Source organism: Lissotriton helveticus, chromosome 12 (genome assembly GCF_964261635.1).
Source record: "Lissotriton helveticus chromosome 12, aLisHel1.1, whole genome shotgun sequence".
NCBI classification, from domain to species: domain Eukaryota; kingdom Metazoa; phylum Chordata; class Amphibia; order Caudata; family Salamandridae; genus Lissotriton; species Lissotriton helveticus.
In genome coordinates, this window is record NC_136073.1 from 897,902,178 (window position 1) to 897,921,075 (window position 18,898).

The 18,898-nt window shown below is 44.5% G+C and overlaps 1 protein-coding gene across 2 annotated transcripts in view; it reads left to right on the forward strand.

Annotated features, from left to right (window-relative positions):
• The window catches only part of PCOLCE (procollagen C-endopeptidase enhancer), a 234,340-nt gene extending 224,180 nt beyond the window's left edge, over nt 1-10,160 (forward strand). For both annotated transcript variants that reach the window (XM_078671253.1, XM_078671254.1), the window contains exons 7-9: nt 4,112-4,192; nt 8,870-9,040; nt 9,863-10,160. In XM_078671253.1, the coding sequence (XP_078527379.1) occupies nt 4,112-4,192; nt 8,870-9,040; nt 9,863-10,026 (416 nt within the window). In that variant the 3' untranslated portion in view covers nt 10,027-10,160. The remainder of the gene's footprint in view (nt 1-4,111; nt 4,193-8,869; nt 9,041-9,862) is intronic.
• The last annotated feature ends 8,738 nt before the right edge of the window (nt 10,161-18,898 follow it).

The following is an 18,898-nucleotide window of genomic DNA, read 5'->3' on the forward strand; positions in this document are numbered from 1 at the left end:
CTTTCTCACAGAAGAGAAAAGGTTTTAAAATTAAATGCCTGTGTCCTCACCTTCTGCCCGACGCAAATGAAGCTTATAGATCAGAATTGGTACACTTTGTCATCATGGCATTGCCTGCTGGAAAACCTTGCTTGCACTGAGTAAAGAGAAGTTTAGGAATTGAACTAGTTCGGGGATATGTGGACCTGAATTCTGATGTCCACATTACATTTCCATCTATGACCTATGTCACAGCAGATCAGGTCACTGTTCAGTATGTAACCAAACCATTCGTGTTATCCACCTATATTGAAAAACACATCGATAACAATTTCAAGATTAAGCACCTGTGTTTCTGCAACTACAACACAAAAAAGTAATCACTGTCATCAATCTGCCACGTGCCCTTTCTCCTTATATAGGAAATCTAACCAGGAAGTAAAGAAATACATTTGTCAACATAAATCAACAAACATCTGTTATTCAGCGCTAAGATACCCCATTAAGAGTGAACGTGCGCTTTACAAATACACATGTTATGTTATGTTATAAATCAAGATTTGGATGCGAAATTAAGGCTGAAGCTCTAATCCACCATATTTTTCTATCTCTAAACATGTAGGATCAATAAAAAATTGACAGTGTTTGAAGTCATAAAACAAAAAACTCAATGAGCAGCAGTACTCAAACATTTTCACTGAAAATAAAAACAACCTTGATTCTTGAGCTTAAAATGACAACTTTTGGTTTAAACAAAGCCTCTGGTCTCCACAAAATATCAAAGTATTTTGTACTTCTCTCAAGACTTGATCTCATATGGAAAGATGAAGGTCATGTACCTGTTCTGATATGAATCATCCATAAACCCGATACAGGACAGCACTGGCTCAGACCTTCATCATTCATGTGTTTGCAGACACATGGAAACAAACTTCCAGAACCCCGTGCATCTGACTACAGCAAACCTGAGAATAATCCACTGGTTTCCATACTCTCTACTCTTTTAAATCATAGTTGCCATAATAAAATAATTTAAATGGCCCATCAAAGGAACAATCCTAGGTATGAGTATCAAGAACATCTAATTAATATTTTTTGCCATCAAGCAATCAACAATTATTTAGTTACCAGTTCTATTTGTCAATGAAACTTGCTTTCCTTCAAAGAGATGCTGAAAAACACAAAACAAGGACATCAGCATGTAGGGATGATTGAAGAACAGTGAGCGTGAGCTCACAGACAACAGCACTGCCATGGTAACCAAGGTGAGAACGGCTCTGCAGCCAAATGTCTGGAGGTACATACTGATAAAGTCTGTCTTGAAACTCTTATAAAGTAAATCTCCCAAAAGGAGACATCAGGACGATTTCAGAAGAGCTAGGTTGAGCAAAAAGACAGCAGTGCTGTCATTTTTAACATGCTTGTACATTCTCACTTCACACGGTGTTGAAGGAATGGACGACGGCCGCCGTCCTGACACCAATAATCCGCGTCCCTGCACCTGACATTGATTCTACCGATTGAGAACCAAAAGATGGGGCACAAGAAATGTGTAGCTAAGCGATTACCACATTGTGGTACTAGGGTCTATTCTGAAATGCACCTCTCACTTCATATTGTCCTTACAAACACAAGAGGGCACAGTCAAAGAAGACTTGGGTTACCAAGAGTAAAATATTCAAAGGTGTGAAAAGTTACACAAATCCAACTGTGCAGTACTAACACAAAACACTGCATACCCATGGGCAATGAGTGGTCCTATAACCCAACAATCACAGCTCCCTTTTATTGACGCTTCAACAGAGTACAGGGTATGGCTTCACCTTCCACAATGGTGCGCACCTTAATTAGACACATTAAATTAGTTTTCTTTATATACAAGTAAAGATCACACCCATGTCCTAGTCCTGAGGAGACCCTTTAAGCTCATATGTGTCAAAACGCGTCTACATCCATAAAGGAAAGACTATGCCAACAACTGAACCCCACCAATAGCAGGGAGCCCAAAGGAAAGAGCAAAGTCCTAGCCATCTGTTATTCACACAAAGTCTCCTTCAGACTCACAATAAGGGCCAAGAAATACCTTTTAAGGACTGGTCTCCTTTATCCTTAATTCAATGGGACTGTTGTAATAGACTATGTAACATTATATATGTTTCTAGGAATAGGATTAGATCTTTCGTAAGATTTTGTCTTTCTGTTTCGCACTTTTCTGCAGAAGGTGGTGGTCATCCATTAAATGTTTTAAATGACGTATTCATGTAAAATATGTATTACATTTATACTTAATATGCAAAATATATCAGTATTTGCCTTTTAATAATAAAAAGATAGTATTTGTACAAAAGATTTAGGGCCTGATTATGATGGACTGCTGAACCCGTGATGGAGGTGCAGTGGCGGTCGGGGACCGCCGCACCAGTGGTCCGACCACCATATTACTATTACAGCGGTCGGACCTCCGTGGGAGGCCGTAATATGCTTAGCAGGGCCTCGGCAGCCCCTCCAAGCATATTAGGAGTTTCCTCACTGCCAGCGGTCTCATGGTGGGGGAAACATCCTTTGCAACGCGGTCTTTACACCGTGCGACCTTTACGACGCAGCCATTACAACGCAAGTCATTACTACGACTTGGCGCTCTTGCTTAAGGAATAGTTTGATTTTCTATTCCTACACCTTCCCTACTGTTACTTGTGCTGGAGTTGGAATAGAAAATTAAATTAACGACTTGCGTTGTGAAAACAGCGTTGTAAAGTACCGCGATCAAAATGATCGCGTTGTACTGACGTACATCCCATGGCGGTGTTCATGCATGAAACTGCTAGCGGTGAGGAAACTAAGGCAGCTCTACAGGGCCCCCTGTTGCTTTAGGTCATGGAAATGCATGTAGGGGGGCACATGCTGTTCCCCCGGTCTGTATGCACACCCAGTTTCTGCACGGCATGGACTTAGCAGGCAATGCCGTGCAGGAACTTGTTTTGGCGTTCCCATGGAGATGCCTTTTTCAAAGACATCACCTTGGTAACGCCAAAGGACCGCCCACCAGACAACGAGGAAACTCATAATCTGCGGGCGACTGGCAGTTGAGTATGGCGGTCCTGGAGCAGGGGGATGGCGTGCCGCACCACTCCCGCACCGCCAAACTCGTATCAGGCCCATAATCTTCAACAAAAACACAATTAATATAAAAATATAACACATTTGTTACATTGCATATGTGTAAGTGATTAGCAAATTCTTTATTTCAAGTAGGTATCTGGCCTTTGAGCAAATATACTTCTAGTTTACTACAATAGTTCAGGCACTGGTGAGGAAGACCTTAAAAAGAAGACTCAGAAAGGGGGAAAAAGGACATTTCCTAAACTCTGAAGTTCAGAAGGGAACGTTATGGCACAAGAGGCATCATTTTTCATGAGAGCAGTGTTCCTATGACCTGAAGTCACAATAATATGAGACTGGAGCGGCTCAAGGGTAACATTAGGAAACTGGTCTTCACAGAAGGAGTAGGGAAGTCGTAGATCTGTGTTCTCTGCTGGGTCACCCGCGTGCCACTTGTTCAGCTGCAGGACCCTACCCATGCATCTGACCAGCAGGTCACAGGTCCAGCTGCCGCACCCTGCCTAAACCAGATGACCAGTAGGTCGTAGGTTCACATGTTGCTCCCGCGTGTGCCGTGTGATGCAGTTCACAATTTTAGCTGTTCCCTCTGCCTCTACCGGGTGATCTGTTGACCAGCACATCACCAGTTCGGATGGTGGACCCTGCCTATGCCAGGTGACCAGCAGGTGACAAGTTCAGTACGTCCTCTTCCTCAAAGCAGGATAACCAGAAGTTCAAAGGTTCTGTGAGGAGCAGGGTACATGATGGACTTTCGAAACTTGATAAGATATTGGACTTCCGGGACTTGGAAGAAAGCCAGACTTAATAAATTCAGTGAACTGTGCCCTGTTTTTCACTATCCTATTTCAGTTCTTCTTGCTCACTGGTTTCCAACCTCCAAGGTGCTGCATTCAAACTCTGAGAATAGGAAGAGGGGTCACCTCCCCAGGGAAGGCAGGTGGTGGGATGGCAGAGTGCTGCTTCTATGTTATGAGTGAGCCCTGTGGTGACATTTGCCTTCTTTGATTTACAGTCCTGGCTCCTCCGGTCGAGTGCCCTCCACGGTGCAAGAAAACCGGCACACTCCAAAGCAACTTCTGTGCCAATGACTTTGGTAAGTAATTCTGTTGAGTATACTCATATGACAAGGCGTGATACAATGAATCCACCAGCTTATTACCATGTAGAAAAGAGACCCATTTCTGTGCCTCCCCCTCCTCTGCTATCTGTGTAGGCCTCACGATGAATGAATGTCGAAATTGCAAGTCTTGCCCTCACCTAACCAGTGCCCAGACGGGTGGTATGCGTTATTCTGGGATTTCTCGCAGGCGTAGAAAGAAAAAGTTCAACTCAACCACCCTTGGAACCTCATTATGTCTGATGGCAGAAACCCAGGAGCAGGAATCTGACATAGGACTCTATGTATTCCAGTCTTAAAACCTGATGGCAGATCACGAAGGAGACCCAGAAGCAACACGTGGTATTCTGTCTGATACATAATCCTAATCCTGTCCAATGGGCCAAGAAATGCATGCCCTCTAGTACGGCACAGTGGCCGCACGACTAAGTGCGATACACATCCAACATGAGAGATGTGCAGAATCCAAGGACTCGATGAGAGGTTTTGTGCAGATCTGGATATCCAAATAATCATAGGTTGCGGATAATCAGACCTACAATTGCCAGTTTCCTGTGAAATGTACCCAGAATATCGCTCATTTAATAGTGAACTCCCTGGGGCCTATTCTCAAAGTAAACTACATATGTATGTTTACTATTACACTGGTTAATAATGTTACTATTCTTCGCTATTCACCATTTACAAGTGTAAATTTATGCAAAAGTGTAGACTTACATACCTCCACCACCAAACAGGGGATTGAGCCCAATTTACAAGCATAAGTTACTACCCCTAAACAGGAAGAGAAGTAAATCCAGCACCAAACATTACTAACCAGTGGAGAAGTGTGGCTCACTGGTTAGAGGAGGCAGACCCTGAAGCAGAGGTCAGACCCGGGACCAGGGTTCAATTCCCGACGCGGCAGGGTCTTGAGCCCAATTATCCATGGACTCGACAATTCTCGCTTCGGTGCCTACTTGAATCACGGGTTCACACTCTGCAGCTCTGGGCATTAGCCTGCTTAATCTCCACTACGGCCCCCCTGCGGCGGGATGCCTGGCTTTCACCTTGGGGATGCCCAGTACGGGTATCTCACAGGGAAAAGCCAGGACGGGTTCCCAAGGCAAGCGCCGAGATGCCTACGGGTAATCGAGCGCTATATAAGAACTCATAATAATAACCACTGATACTGCAACACTCTCCCACAGAAAATAATGCCAGCAGGAACTTAAAATAGAATGCTGTAGGAAATAAGGTTAAACCAATTATTTATTTTTAATTTACCTAAACCTTAAAAAAGATCTATATTTTTAAAATTACCATTTTAATGCTAACTTTGTTTAATAACTTTTCAAATTTAAAAATAAATGTGACTATTTTTTATACACAAATGTAAATGAATTTCAATTAATTCTATGCATAACTTTTTGTAATTAAACTAAATACAAACATTATACTTTTGGTGGGATGTTTTTAAATAAATCTGTAAAAAAACCAAATCTAATTTAACTTTATATAATTAAAATAAGTTTATAACAATGTACAAATAAGTTAAAAGTTTAAAGTAACTGCTCCTGCATTTCACAAGTAGATGGAGGTTTCTGCCACCATGTTGGAGATCTGCAAATGGTAAAGTATAGGGAAAAGTGTAAAAGTTTATTCAACTTTAAAAAAAAAAAATATTTTGACTTATATTAATGTTAAATAATTTAGCATTTTTATTTCAATATTAGAAACATGTCAAAAATGCTACAGCATCAATAACGTATTCTGACTATATAAAATGACAATGATTTTTTTTGGGCAGTTTAAATTACAAAAATAATTCTACCTACAGTAAAAATATATATATTTTTCCTCATGTAATACAAATGAGTAAAAGTGATGTATGTAATTAATTTCAGGTAATCTAATTATATTTTCATAAAGATTAACATTACATTAATTTCTAAATTTAAACAAGAGTATTAAACTCTGTAATATCTTAATACAAATATATTTTATTTTTAGATAATTTTGTAAAAGAAAACAAAATTGGTATTTTTAACTAGCTTAAAGAAAAAATATTATTATTTCCTATGGGGTTTTATTTTAAATCCCTGTCACATTATTTTCTATGGGTGGGTGTTGCAGTACCAGTGGCTGGCCCATGTGTGGTGCTGGACTTACTTACGACTGTTTTGTGACATTTTTGGCTGTAGTAACTTTAGAAGTGCAGTTTGTGAATAGGAATGAGCTTACTATTTTGTGGGCGGAAGTATGTCCCTTCTTACTCCTCTCTTTACCCCTCCCATTTTGTACTATGCATTCTCTAGCCACTCCCCTCTGTCCCGCTCACATTTACTACTAGAAAAGTATACTTACATATGTGGAGACTATGTAAGCGGTGTGGACATCTTTGCACAGAAAAAGATAGGAGAGGCGGCGTAGAACCTCTGCACATAGCATTTTGTAGTAAGTCTGTAGTACTAAAGTAGTAGGACTAAACATACTAGCAAATACAATCTGTGCAGTCTGAGAGTTACTGCTTACCCATGGAATTAGTAACTCTGGGGTTGCAGAAAATTGGCCCATTTAACAGGCCACTCATAATGCAGGCCTCAGTGACCACAACTGTCTGTCTAAACTGCTCCTCTTCCTCGCAAGAGTCCCCTTTGCTACACTACAAGGTTCAATATAGCTAGAAATATCCAAAACTAGTCTAACATTTAGCATCTCACTCCCCGGAACAGCATATTTGCCCCCTTCACCCTCACCCTCCACACAGATGTCAGATCACAGGCTGTGCAACACACAGCCTATCGCAAGCTAGTAGTCAGATGTTGTCAAGCTATGCCTATGGAATTCAATGCATGCTGGTTGAGAGGCATTGGCAATAATCTTACCTTTGGCTGTCCCCAAAAGGGAGTGGCTTTTATGATCACAACATGGGATCTGTATACACATCCACGGATCAGAGAATTTGGCTCAGATGGTAATGTGTACCCTTCAGATGGTAATGTGTCCCCTTCAGATGGTGATGTGTCCCCTTCAGATGGTAATGTGTCCCCTTCAGATGGTGATGTGTCCCCTTCAGATGGTAATGTGTACCCTTCAGATGGTGATGTGTCCCCTTCAGATGGTAATGTGTCCCCTTCAGATGGTGATGTGTCCCCTTCAGATGGTAATGTGCCCCCTTCAGATGGTAATGTGTCCCCTTCAGATGGTAATGTGTCCCCTTCAGATGGTAATGTGTCCCCTTCAGATGGTGATGTGTCCCCTTCAGATGGTAATGTGTCCCCTTCAGATGGTAATGTGTCCCCTTCAGATGGTGATGTGTCCCCTTCAGATGGGGATGTGTCCCCTTCAGATGGGAATGTGTCCCCTTCAGATGGGAATGTGTCCCCTTCAGATGGTAATGTGTCCCCTTCAGATGATGTGTCCCCTTCAGATGGTAATGTGTCCCCTTCAGATGGTGATGTGTCCCCTTCAGATGGTAATGTGTCCCCTTCAGATGGTGATGTGTCCCCTTCAGATGGTGATGTGTCCCCTTCAGATGGTAATGTGTCCCCTTCAGATGGGAATGTGTCCCCTTCAGATGGTAATGTGTCCCCTTCAGATGGTAATGTGTCACCTTCAAATGGAGATGTGTCCCCTTCAGATGGGAATGAGTCCCCTTCAGATGGTAATGTGTCCCCTTCAGATGGGAATGTGTCCCCTTCAGATGGGAATGTGTCCCCTTTAGATGGTGATGTGTCCCCTTTAGATGGGAATGTGTCCCCTTCAGATGGGAAAAAAGTCGCCTTTAGATGGTGATGTGTCCCCTTTGGATGGTGATGTGTCCCCTTCAGATGGTGATGTGTCCCCTTCAGATGGTAATGTGTCCCCTTCAGATGGTAATGTGTCCCCTTCAGGTAGTTTGCTGTGGGTTTCAGGGCTACCTGAGCTGTACAACATATTCACACAAAGCCAGCTCCTCTTCATAATCAGAAAGATTGCCTACTTTTTAAATGTATATCTGTCTGCTTCTTAACTACTGCAGTTGGAAAATATAAATATTCCAGAAGTGAGTGCTATTGTCACTGCTCTGGAGCAGTCAACTGATAAATGTGACCCTAAGTGTGATATGCTCTTCTGAACAATAGTTTGTTTTCCATTTTTATAACATTGTAAGTGAAGATCCCAAGGGGAAGTTCTTCTCACCTGCCAGACCCCCCAAAATCTTTTAGTGAGTGTCCATTGACCTTACCAGACCAACAACACCACACTGCCATCTCCAAGCTCATGCAGTGCCAGGCGATTAGTGGTCAGTGACTGCATGAGTGCACAGGGCTAAGCATCCAACAGCATGCTAGAACATAGCATAACATGGCATGGTGTAACATAACCACGGCTGCCAGCGGCATTTGAACAAAGCCGATACAGAAAGGGCACAGGCATGTAAGGTAAGGCCAGTTTCACATGACATTACAGTGGCTTGGCTGCTGAAGGTGAGAGAAGCAACCCTTAGTGATAAGTAGAATTCCAGACCCAACCACTAGACTGCGGAATAATGCACAGAATGTGAATCCATTATGAATAAATTGTAGAACTGTAAACAAATGAATCCGAGTGAAATGTAAGAGATGTTAAAGCGTGTAAGTTGCACCTGTTCTTACTCCTACTTTGGCCATTTTTTTGTCTTGCACACAGTACTTACTGCAACGATTAAGGCAGTGACCAAGGCGCCGGTCCGCGGTATCTACGCCACGGTGTCCATCCTCAACATCTTCAAAGAAGGGACACTGAACATTCAGCAGGCAGGCCAGGCCATGAGTGTCAAGATACTACTGCCGTGCCCACGCTGCCCTGTCCTTAAGAAAGGTAAGAGATTATCTACTCCACTGAGTTTCCCTGAGGGCACAAGTGATCAGCAAAGAGACCTCAACCTGTGCTTGGCCTCCTTCTCTTTTAGGACCGGTAGGGGTTCAGGTAGGTACATCCTTTACACCGCAGTCAATACCATGGTGTGCCTTTACTCTGCAGTCTCGACTGCAACGTTAGCACGCATTCCTTTAATACACCGGTTGTTAGATCGACTTACTTTAGGGGATGCATTGTTGGACTTGCCTTGGATTTTAAGGCCAATACCTTCCCTACTGATACACTGACTGAAGTTGGAATAGCAATTTATACTATTCCAAAATCAAGCACCCTCCTAAGGCAAATTTCCCTGGTAAAGGAATGCGTGGTAACATTGCAGTCGGGGTACTGACTGCAGTGTGAAGGCATGAGTGGGAAATGCATGCAGGGTTCCGTCATACAACCAATGGGGGAGGCACATGAGCTGCATGGCAGCTGGACTGTGTGACCTACAGCTCAACTACTGAGATCACACACAGCTCTACAACACACACTACTACGCTGGGTCTCTGGCGTGGCATGCTATTCATCCCCAGCAACTCCACAGGAAGCTCCAGCAATGCCAGTGCTGCTAACACACACACCGCATACAAAGAGTATCTGCTCTAAACTGCAGCTGGCATTCCTGAAAGAGCCGGGAATGTCTCTGTCTAGGGATATACCGCCGCTCCTGTTTCCAGGACAAGACCAGGACTGACCTCTCGAAAGCGACAGCATGCCAAGAGACCCATGGGTTCCAAATGCCAGCTCCCGGTGTGGTAACATTCTGCTCTTCTCTTTCAGGTGCAAGTTATATCTTCATGGGCCAAGTGGACGAGGAAGGCAAGGGCACGGTTGGCCCCGACAACTTTGTGGTGGCTTACAAGGCTCCGCAACAGAAGATCCTGGCGGCCATCAGAAAGAGAGGCTGCAGCGCTCCAGCGAAACGGGCAGTGGGAAGCAGCTAAACGTAGGGGCCAGCCATGCTGGACCCTGCTAAGGGAACGCACGTTCAGTGTTCCTAAAACCACCCCAACACATTCAGCTACAACATCTAGGGTATCTTCCTCTTTAGGCAACACCCTCCACCTGAAGACGGGCAACGATAAATTGGGCCCACTCTATTGCTTGGGTAGCCAGCATGTGCTTATCTAATGCACTAAGTGCTCCAAGACCCTTTTATTGTAAGGGCTGAGAGCAGGAGGGCTGATCCATCCTAGGTCTGCTACACCAGCAGCATGGAGCCCATCCTTGAACACAAGGCACCAAACATGCCCTTCCAGAGACCAGTCATGCAGGGGGATAGGGGAAGGTTCATTTCATTCCAAATATAAACACTTTAGATGCATTCCATTATGATTATGACTTGATAATACTTTTCAGGGTTTCCAGAAAGAGCTCTTTTTATTTATTTATTTCTTTGGGAAAAGGGAGCCCGTATCATCGGTTCGATGTGTGTATTGGCCGCTAGGTCCCCTGGTCTCCTCATTTCACACCGCAACCCCAACCTTCACCTGAGTTACTCGCAATATGGGAAAATCTTTTTAGAAGAGGGCCCCTAAACCCCCTCTAAACGCAAAGTGCCTCACCCAGGGAGCTTCAGAGACCTTTGACTGTTAAATTAGCCAGGATTGCGCCACATTGCCAATATGTTGAGTCCTCCACCGGCCAATGTATCTCTTTATCTTTTTTCCGCCTATTATCCGTCCAGCTCTTCCCATTGGTTCAGCTCCACCTGTTCTCCCCCAGGCTGCTTCTCTTAGGAGCCAATGGCCCAGGACATCGTAAGCGAGCCCGCCTGAGGAAGCCTTCTGTAACCCGGCGAGTTACCTCTGCATTTTTTTGCAGAGGTAGCGTTGTGGAGAAGCGTGGCTCAGTGGTTAGAGGCGGCAGACCCGGAAGCTGAGATCGGCCGTGGACCAGGGTTCGATTCTCCGCCTCGGCGGGTCTCGGGCTCAAAATTCCACGGACTCGACAATTCTCGCTCCGGTGCCTACTCGACTCACGGGGTCACACTCTGCGACTCTGGGCAATAGCTTGCTTAATCTCCACTACGGCCCCTCGCGGCGGGATGCCTGGCTTTCACCTTGTGGATACCCTGCCGGGGTATCTCACAGGGGAATACCAGGACGGGTTCCCTAAGCAAGCGCCTTGAGACCTTCGGGTGATTCGTGCGCTATATAAGTCAAATACATTTGCATTTTCAACACACAACTAACAAAAGGCTGGGTTCTTTCAAACTTGCTGCCTCACACTGTCTTCCCATTCTCACAGCAGAGACAAAAACTGTCTGGGCGGCCACCTTGTAGACAAGACCTCAGTATCAAATGGCAGGCAACTTAATGACATAACTGCAGAGGTCAGCCTCTGACAACACATACTGGAATAGATAGCCAGCTGCCATTGCTTTGACTTGCCGGTAGGTCTTGCTGCGGGCAGTTCAATGCTGTGACTGCCTTACCGCTGCAAAACTCTCCTTGGCCACTAGGTGCCCCTTCATCCTTGTTTCCAAAAGTCACTTTGGCACCGCTGTCATTCGAAGGCCATGTGTCGCTGAGCCAACACGACCAGAGTGAAGCTGGCACCAAGTGTCATGATTGTCAGGGTGTCACTAGTGCAGCTATGTGCAGGCCCCTTTCACAACTCCACCTCATGCTAAAAAGGCATCTGTAATTTGAGTCTGATTAGTGTTTGTGCAGACAACAACAGAGGCAAGGGCTTCCTTATAACAGAAGTGGAGCATCAGCTTTGTCTGGCTCCTGCTTTCATTTGAATTTTTTTTTAACAATAAATAGTGATGTTTTGGGTACAGTTTACTTTTCTCGCCATAGGTAGCATGAAGCCCCCTTTGGCCCCTGTTTCCCAGTGAAGTCTATGCCAGGGGATGGCTTACCTGTACTTTGAGGTCCTTGTGCCACGTAAACAACGTCTCCCTTTTCTTACCAACTTTCTGAAATCAGCCAGATTTGATCAAATGCTCTATGTTGCTTGTATTAAAAAGAATGACTTGGTTGTTCTTAAAGAAAGAGTAGGTGTAAGTGACGCGCCAGCATAGATACTCAGAAGGTTGTTAGCGATATTACTCACCCCAGGCGGTGAGATCAGGGGCTCCTGGCCTGTGACGCCGAATCACTGGCCGCACGGACTCACAATTCAACGCTTTGGAGACTGTCAACATGAATGAGAAAACTGGTGCAAACTTATCTGACATGTTCACAATAAATAAATACAACAAACTTGTTCTGTGGAGTCTGCTGTGTTTTCACTACGAGTCAGGAGTTCCCTCAGGGAGCATGTCTTGAAGTCAATTGGTCACTGGCAGTACAAAAGGACACCAGAGCACTGTGAAACAAGCATCTGCAATGCAATAGGTCTCACATTTTTTAGAATTAAAGCCATTGACCTTGTAAATGACAATGTCTTTTACCTATGTGTTTTGGTTTGGAATGTGGTGGATGTAGGCTTTTCAATAAGTTGAATAAAATCATAAACGGTAACACATAATGGGCAGTAGTGATGCCTTTTTAATTGGCACGCAAACGTAGTGTCTGTAAGATACTCACAATATTTTAGCTCCAGCCCATCTGTTTTCAGGGACTTCAGGGCATAATGCAAACATTTAGGACTGAGGACTGAATAAAACAATAAACAACAGATGTGTGGTTACATGTATGCGCCTCACCGGCATGGTAGTGAAGTGCAGATGGGTGCCAGGGACAGGAATTATATGTGAAGCACAGGTGTCTATACACTTTTGCACTGGTGAGAGGACAATTTTGCACGAGCACTCGCGCAGACATTCTAATTCAAAAAGTCCTTTCTACTGAGCAATCGGTGCTAGAACAACGTTTTCACCAACTGAAATTACGCTTTGCCGTGGTCGGTTAGTGTAAATAGTGGTGCAAAGTGAGTCTTAGGAGCAAGTTTGTTCAGTCAGATGTGAAATCGTTGCCATTTCAAAAGGCAGAAACGGAAGAGGATGAGGAGCTCTGTCACAATTACTTCTCATTGGACCTGGATTACAGCTATGGTGAACCTTAGAGTGTAGTGAACATAAATGAAGCTGCGTCTACACAAGTTGAGATTTCATGCGCGTCTCAGATAAGGATAGGGGTTGGTTGTATGCATCACAGAACACTTGTTCTACCTGAAGCCTAATACTGCAAAAACAAGCAGTTTTGTGAGGGTGTAGTACCACAGGCTGTCACTAGGTGTCCCTTGGGACCTCTTTTGTGCTTGCACCCTGCAATATGGCTACGCAAAGGATATGGTGCAGTGGTGAGAGCTGCCGACTAATCTCGGTTGCAAAGCAATAGGTCTCGCTTTGGTGAAAGTTAGAGCAGTAGATTATATATATTTTTTTCGTAGTAGGAGAGTAGAAGTTCTCATTTGCCTACTGAGGCAGAAGATTTTTATAAAATTCAGAACAAGAAAAGAGATTGCTGTATTACATTTTCTAAATGCCACCACAATGTCAAAAACCAATACGTGAGAGTCTAACCTAGAGAGGTCCTGGAAGAAAGAAAAAGCATCTCTGAGGCTTTGTAAGGGGAGGCCATATTTCATGCATGGTAAAATCTTGTAAAATTGCAATCAAGTATTTGTCTTGTTAAAATACTCCTTATAAAGAAGCTGCTACATAAATTATACGGGTGCACCTCTCAAGTCGTGAAAGCAGTTAAACGTGCCTAAGAGGACCTGAAGCGCTCCCGTGGGGTTGCAGCTTAGGAAGTCTTTCAGAGACTATTAGAAGGGAGAACTGCTGAGCAAGGAAATAAGGTTTTGTAGCTTAGTGACAGTGTAGCGGAAGGCAAAGGTCACAAACCCAGGCGCTTGGGCACTATTACAAAGGTGAAAGCTCAGCATTGTGCCCTGGTAATAAATAAATAATGTTTGAAAAGTTGGTTTGGGCGAGCCGAGCAAGAAGAAAATAAAAGTGCGGCTGTCATTTTAAAGATCAAGCGCGGTGTGCCCAAAAGCAAGGCACATGGCTGCTATAAGAAAGTGAAAGTGTGGCATGAAGCACTGGTAAAAATTAGCGCGGCGCGTGGTCGCGACTATCAAAGTGAAATCGTGGCATGGTGCGCTGTCAGAAATTAAGAAAATAATGTTAGAAAATTTGAGTTGGGCGAGCCGCGAGTAGAAGACAAAAGCGCAGCCACTATGTCAAAGATGAAGCACGGTGTGCAGCATTGCGAAAATGAAATATACAATGTTTAACTCCAGGCACTCTTACTGAGCAGCACACTAAGGGGGAAGTCACAATGCAGTGAGACACCAGGGCAGTTTGCTGAAGCGGTAGAGCATGTCATGCAACTACAAACAAAGCACAAATTAACTAAATAGTGCTCAGTAACAGTCAATGAAACATACAGAGTAAGGACACATGTAAGAGGGGCTGTCCTTATGGGAGGATACAAGTGAAGAGAAGGAGGTACTAAAGAGGGACAAGGAGGGACTAATAAACAAATAAACCAATGAAATCAACAGAATTCCAAAAGACACTGAAAGGAACCAATAAAAAGCATTAGTGGAACATGGGCAGAGCTTAATGCCCTTATCCTGAACACAGCATGTCGTGGAGAGACAGCGCAAGCGCTTCTTAGGCGAGACCTAAAATGAGGGGCTAAGGGGTAATTCGTTGGCTTTTCAATACCATATTTTCTTTAAATGTTTACAAGTCACGGAGAAGTCAAACTGCTCTCCCAGCCCCTCACTCCACAGGTTTCATGTTGCAGAGTACTGTAAATTAATACTGCATAATATTTTTTTTAACTGCATACTGCTTACTACACCTGACAATTTATTGTATGCTATGGCATCACATCATGCGGTATTGGAATCCGCTAATGATACTTCCTGTATATATCTTTGTTGAGAGTGAGTTACAGAACTTCTCGCAAAGAATAAAAATAAAAAACTGCTCGTCGGACCTACTCCCGATCAGCAGGGGTGTCCCCCAAGGATCAGTTCTCTCCCCGGAACTTTTCAACATCTATATGGAACCCCTCACCACCAACATCCCTTTCCACCTCTACGCGGACGATACCCAGATCTATCTGGAAACCTCCTCCATTGATGACATTCAGAGACTGAATGACACTCTAAGAGAAGTCCAACACTGGCTATCTCTCAATCACCTGAAACTCAACCAAGACAAGACGGAAATCCTCCTCATTTCCAACAAGGAGGAGAACCGCCAAATCACAGATGGCTAAAAGCTATTGATGCTCTCAACTGCAATCTCACCCTGGCCGATTCCGTAAAATTGCTGGGAACCAAAATTAGACATGTTCAAACACATCAAGAACAACGCCAAGACCGCCTTCCTCAACCTCAAACTACGCAACAAAATAAAACCCTTCATCCCTCCTACCAACCTCAAACAAGCGACTTAATCCCAGGTGTTGTCCAGACCGGACTACCGGAATGCAACCCTCACAGGTTTAGCAAAATCTCACTTAGCTCCCCTCAGATCAACTCTGAATGCAGCAGCCAGAATGGTCACCGGAATAAAGAAATATGAACACATCTCGCCTGCACTCAGAAAGCTTAAATGGCTCCCAATTGAAATGTGTGCCAACTTCAGGACTGCCTGCCTCACTCACAAAGCTCTGCACACAGGGAAATCTGCCTACCTGGCCTCCAAACTCAAGAAGGCCGGTCAGACAAGGAGCCTCAGGAGTACCAACACTCTACTCCTCATCCCTCCGAAAACTCGCAAACAAAAAAACGCATCTCTATCCTTCTCAGTATATGTGCCCAAAATCTGGAACTACATCCCAGTTCATATCAGGACTACCCCCTCCTTTTTAAAATTCAAAAGGCAGCTCAAAGACCTCTTACTCAACCAATCTCTTCCAAATGGATAGCTACCGCCCAGCCGCAGAAGCTTGCTCACTGCAGCACACAGACATGTTGACATTGAGACTTCTACCTTACCCTCCTCCCGACTGCCCCCTCTATAACCCCCTGAACTAGTCTCCCCACGAGTCAATGCAATGTGCATATTACTGTGATATTACTGTGATATTACTCCCGGAAATGCCCAACATTTAGCTACGACGCCTCCGCCACTCTGCAACCTCGGGGAGCAGCAGACGGCGACTAGGCAGAAGGGCCATTACCCATTTCCTGGCACAGTGAGTACTTCAGTTGCGAGTGCAAGTAGCCGGTCTACGGATCGTTCTTTTCCGCCCGCCCTTTCCGTGAATCCACGTTGATTTTCACGGAGTCCGGTGACTCCCTCAGCTTTTCTTTTTCTTTTTCGCTCATATCAACACAGCTAAAGTTCCAGGAGGGAAAAGCCCGTTCCGTCTCCCATGAAGCCTTAATGAGTCGTACATCGAGTAAGATTCCACCTTGATTCTTTTTGTTTTTAATGTTCCTTTCCCCTTCCCTGCCCCTACATCCCAAGCCCGGAGCAGACGATGCCATACTTAACAATCAGTTGTCATGCATGCTTGATTATTCGTTCACAGTGAACAGCGTGAACGGATACAATCCACTTTCTACTATGTATGAAAGTGAGGTGTTAAGATATATACTCTTCACCGCACAAAATTGATAGCGTTTGAGTATGAATGACACTGAATAGCCACAGACCATTTTGCCCTCGCTCCAGAATCCACAGCCTGGGTTCTAATACTTCTGCAGACAATTGAATAGAGGCATACTAAGAGCACACTGCTAGCTCGTTCTAGCTTTTGGTCACGTATTAGTATGCACTTTAAAGACAGATCTCCATACGCTTGAAGGGGAGAGCATGGAGCACATTGCACATTGAGAAACCACGGTTCATCCAGTGATTACCTACGTTACAGGCATGTAATTTGTTTGTTTGTGATTGTCTTTTTTCATTCACAGGTTTCTTTTTTCCTTAGCCGATTTTGGTTGTAAGGACACCAACTGTAAGTACACAGTTAAGTCACTGGGGCCGAGGGCTGGATACACCTTAGCGAGTGTATACCGCCCAGGTTCCCATCACTTGGTACTGACGAAAACCTGGTACATCCCACTGCAGGTTGAAACATGTAGACCTTTTTACACTCACATAGATACTGTCGGTCAATTTAACCAACGGAAGTATCGTAAAACTGTTTTTAACATTGTCCAGTAGCTTCAGAATAAAACTTTTTCTTTGAAGTTATACTTGGCCAATTTTTAACATCACTTTTTTGCACCACACTCACAAAAAAATACCCGCTCCACTGTAGTCAGGTGTCGCAGCACACCCGGATGGCATTCGGCTGTCTGGGTGGGACCCCGATAATGAAGCATGTCACCAACCAGGTTGGTGAGTGAGGGGTCTTCTAACAAAAGAATAATTTTCTTTTGTGCACTCCATCTCCCCACACCTCATTAGGACCTGTGCTAGGTCTTATGGTGATACTCCTTCCTTTGTTTATACAGTTTCAGGGTCCAGGGGACCAGGAATACCCCCCTCCACTCTGTGGAAAATCCCTTACTCTCTACTTTGTTATCACCTATTATGTAACGTGTTATGAGTCAATGTGTATACTTCTGATACACTGTGTGATTTCCTCGCTACTAATGTATTTATTTATTTAAGAGTATCGCAAGTTGTAACAACGACTTGCTCTAGGGGGCGTGTAGCACCAGGGAATGTGTTGGATTTTAAATCCAATACCTTCCCTGCTGTTGCACAACCTGGAGTAGGAATAGTAATCTATCCTATTCCTGAATCCAGCGCACCCCCTAGAGCAAGTCGTTGTTACGACTTGCGATGTAATGGCTTGCGTGGTACCAACGTGGTCATGCTAATGACCGTGTTGTAAAGCCACGAGTTTTGAATGTATGCGTAGTAACATCATGCATTTGAGATAAGCTGGTCAGGACTGTGAGCTTCCAAGCTTGTTCCGTGAGTTTATTCTGTAAATAAATGAGAGAAACTTGTAGAATCGGAGTGCTGAGCTGGGTGAAACAACGCAAATGGTTAGGGAGTCAGGATTCCATAGGTTTGCGGGAAGAGACCGTAGCAATCAGCTTAGCAGACAGTGACTGGTCTCTATTGGAGTGTATTGTGGCCCTCCAGGCTACACCCAGCCGGAGAGTTGAAATAACTCAGAAAGGGCAAAGGTACCACAGCAGTGAACCGTATGAGCTTTACCTAGGAGTGCTGTTGGGGAAATTCCTGGAAAGGTTAGAGTGCTGCAGAGCAGTAGAGATGATATGGCTGAAACACCCACACAGTTGGAAACAGGACACCGAAGAGGGGTATGTAATAGAGGGAGGAGGTGCAATTATCTTGGGAATGGAAGTTGCATATCAAGGGAAGTTTCCCTGTTGAAGAAGTCTGGATTGTTTTGGGCTGGAATTTCCTGCTCTGGGCCTTTTCTAGTCCCTAGTAAATCCAAACAGGCAAGGCGCTAGAGGTAGGTGCCCTTAACATGTTACCCTTTAACCTAGATGTCAGGGCTGGGCGCCTATGGTAGCAGTTAAGATGGGCATGGAGAGGTCAAGGGCCAGTGTGCGTAGGGTGGCTTGGATCAGATGGAGCAGAAAGCTCTGATCCGCGTTCCCGGTGACGAGCCCCCATCCTGCGATATCCTGAGTAAATCGGTGGGGTCCTGGGGGCCACATCAGACGAAAACAGCAAATATGACACGTTACAACGCATACTAATACCACGTGTGCCATTACAATGCGGGTATTACTACACAAATACATTTACCACGACCTATCATCAGAATGCAAACTTTTACCACGGATATACCTTTACCACGCATGCCATTACAACGCAAAGGCATGCGTGATAAAGGCATAGACTTGGTAAAAGTGTCTAAGGTAAGTTACACCTCCTGACCTTACTCTAAAACA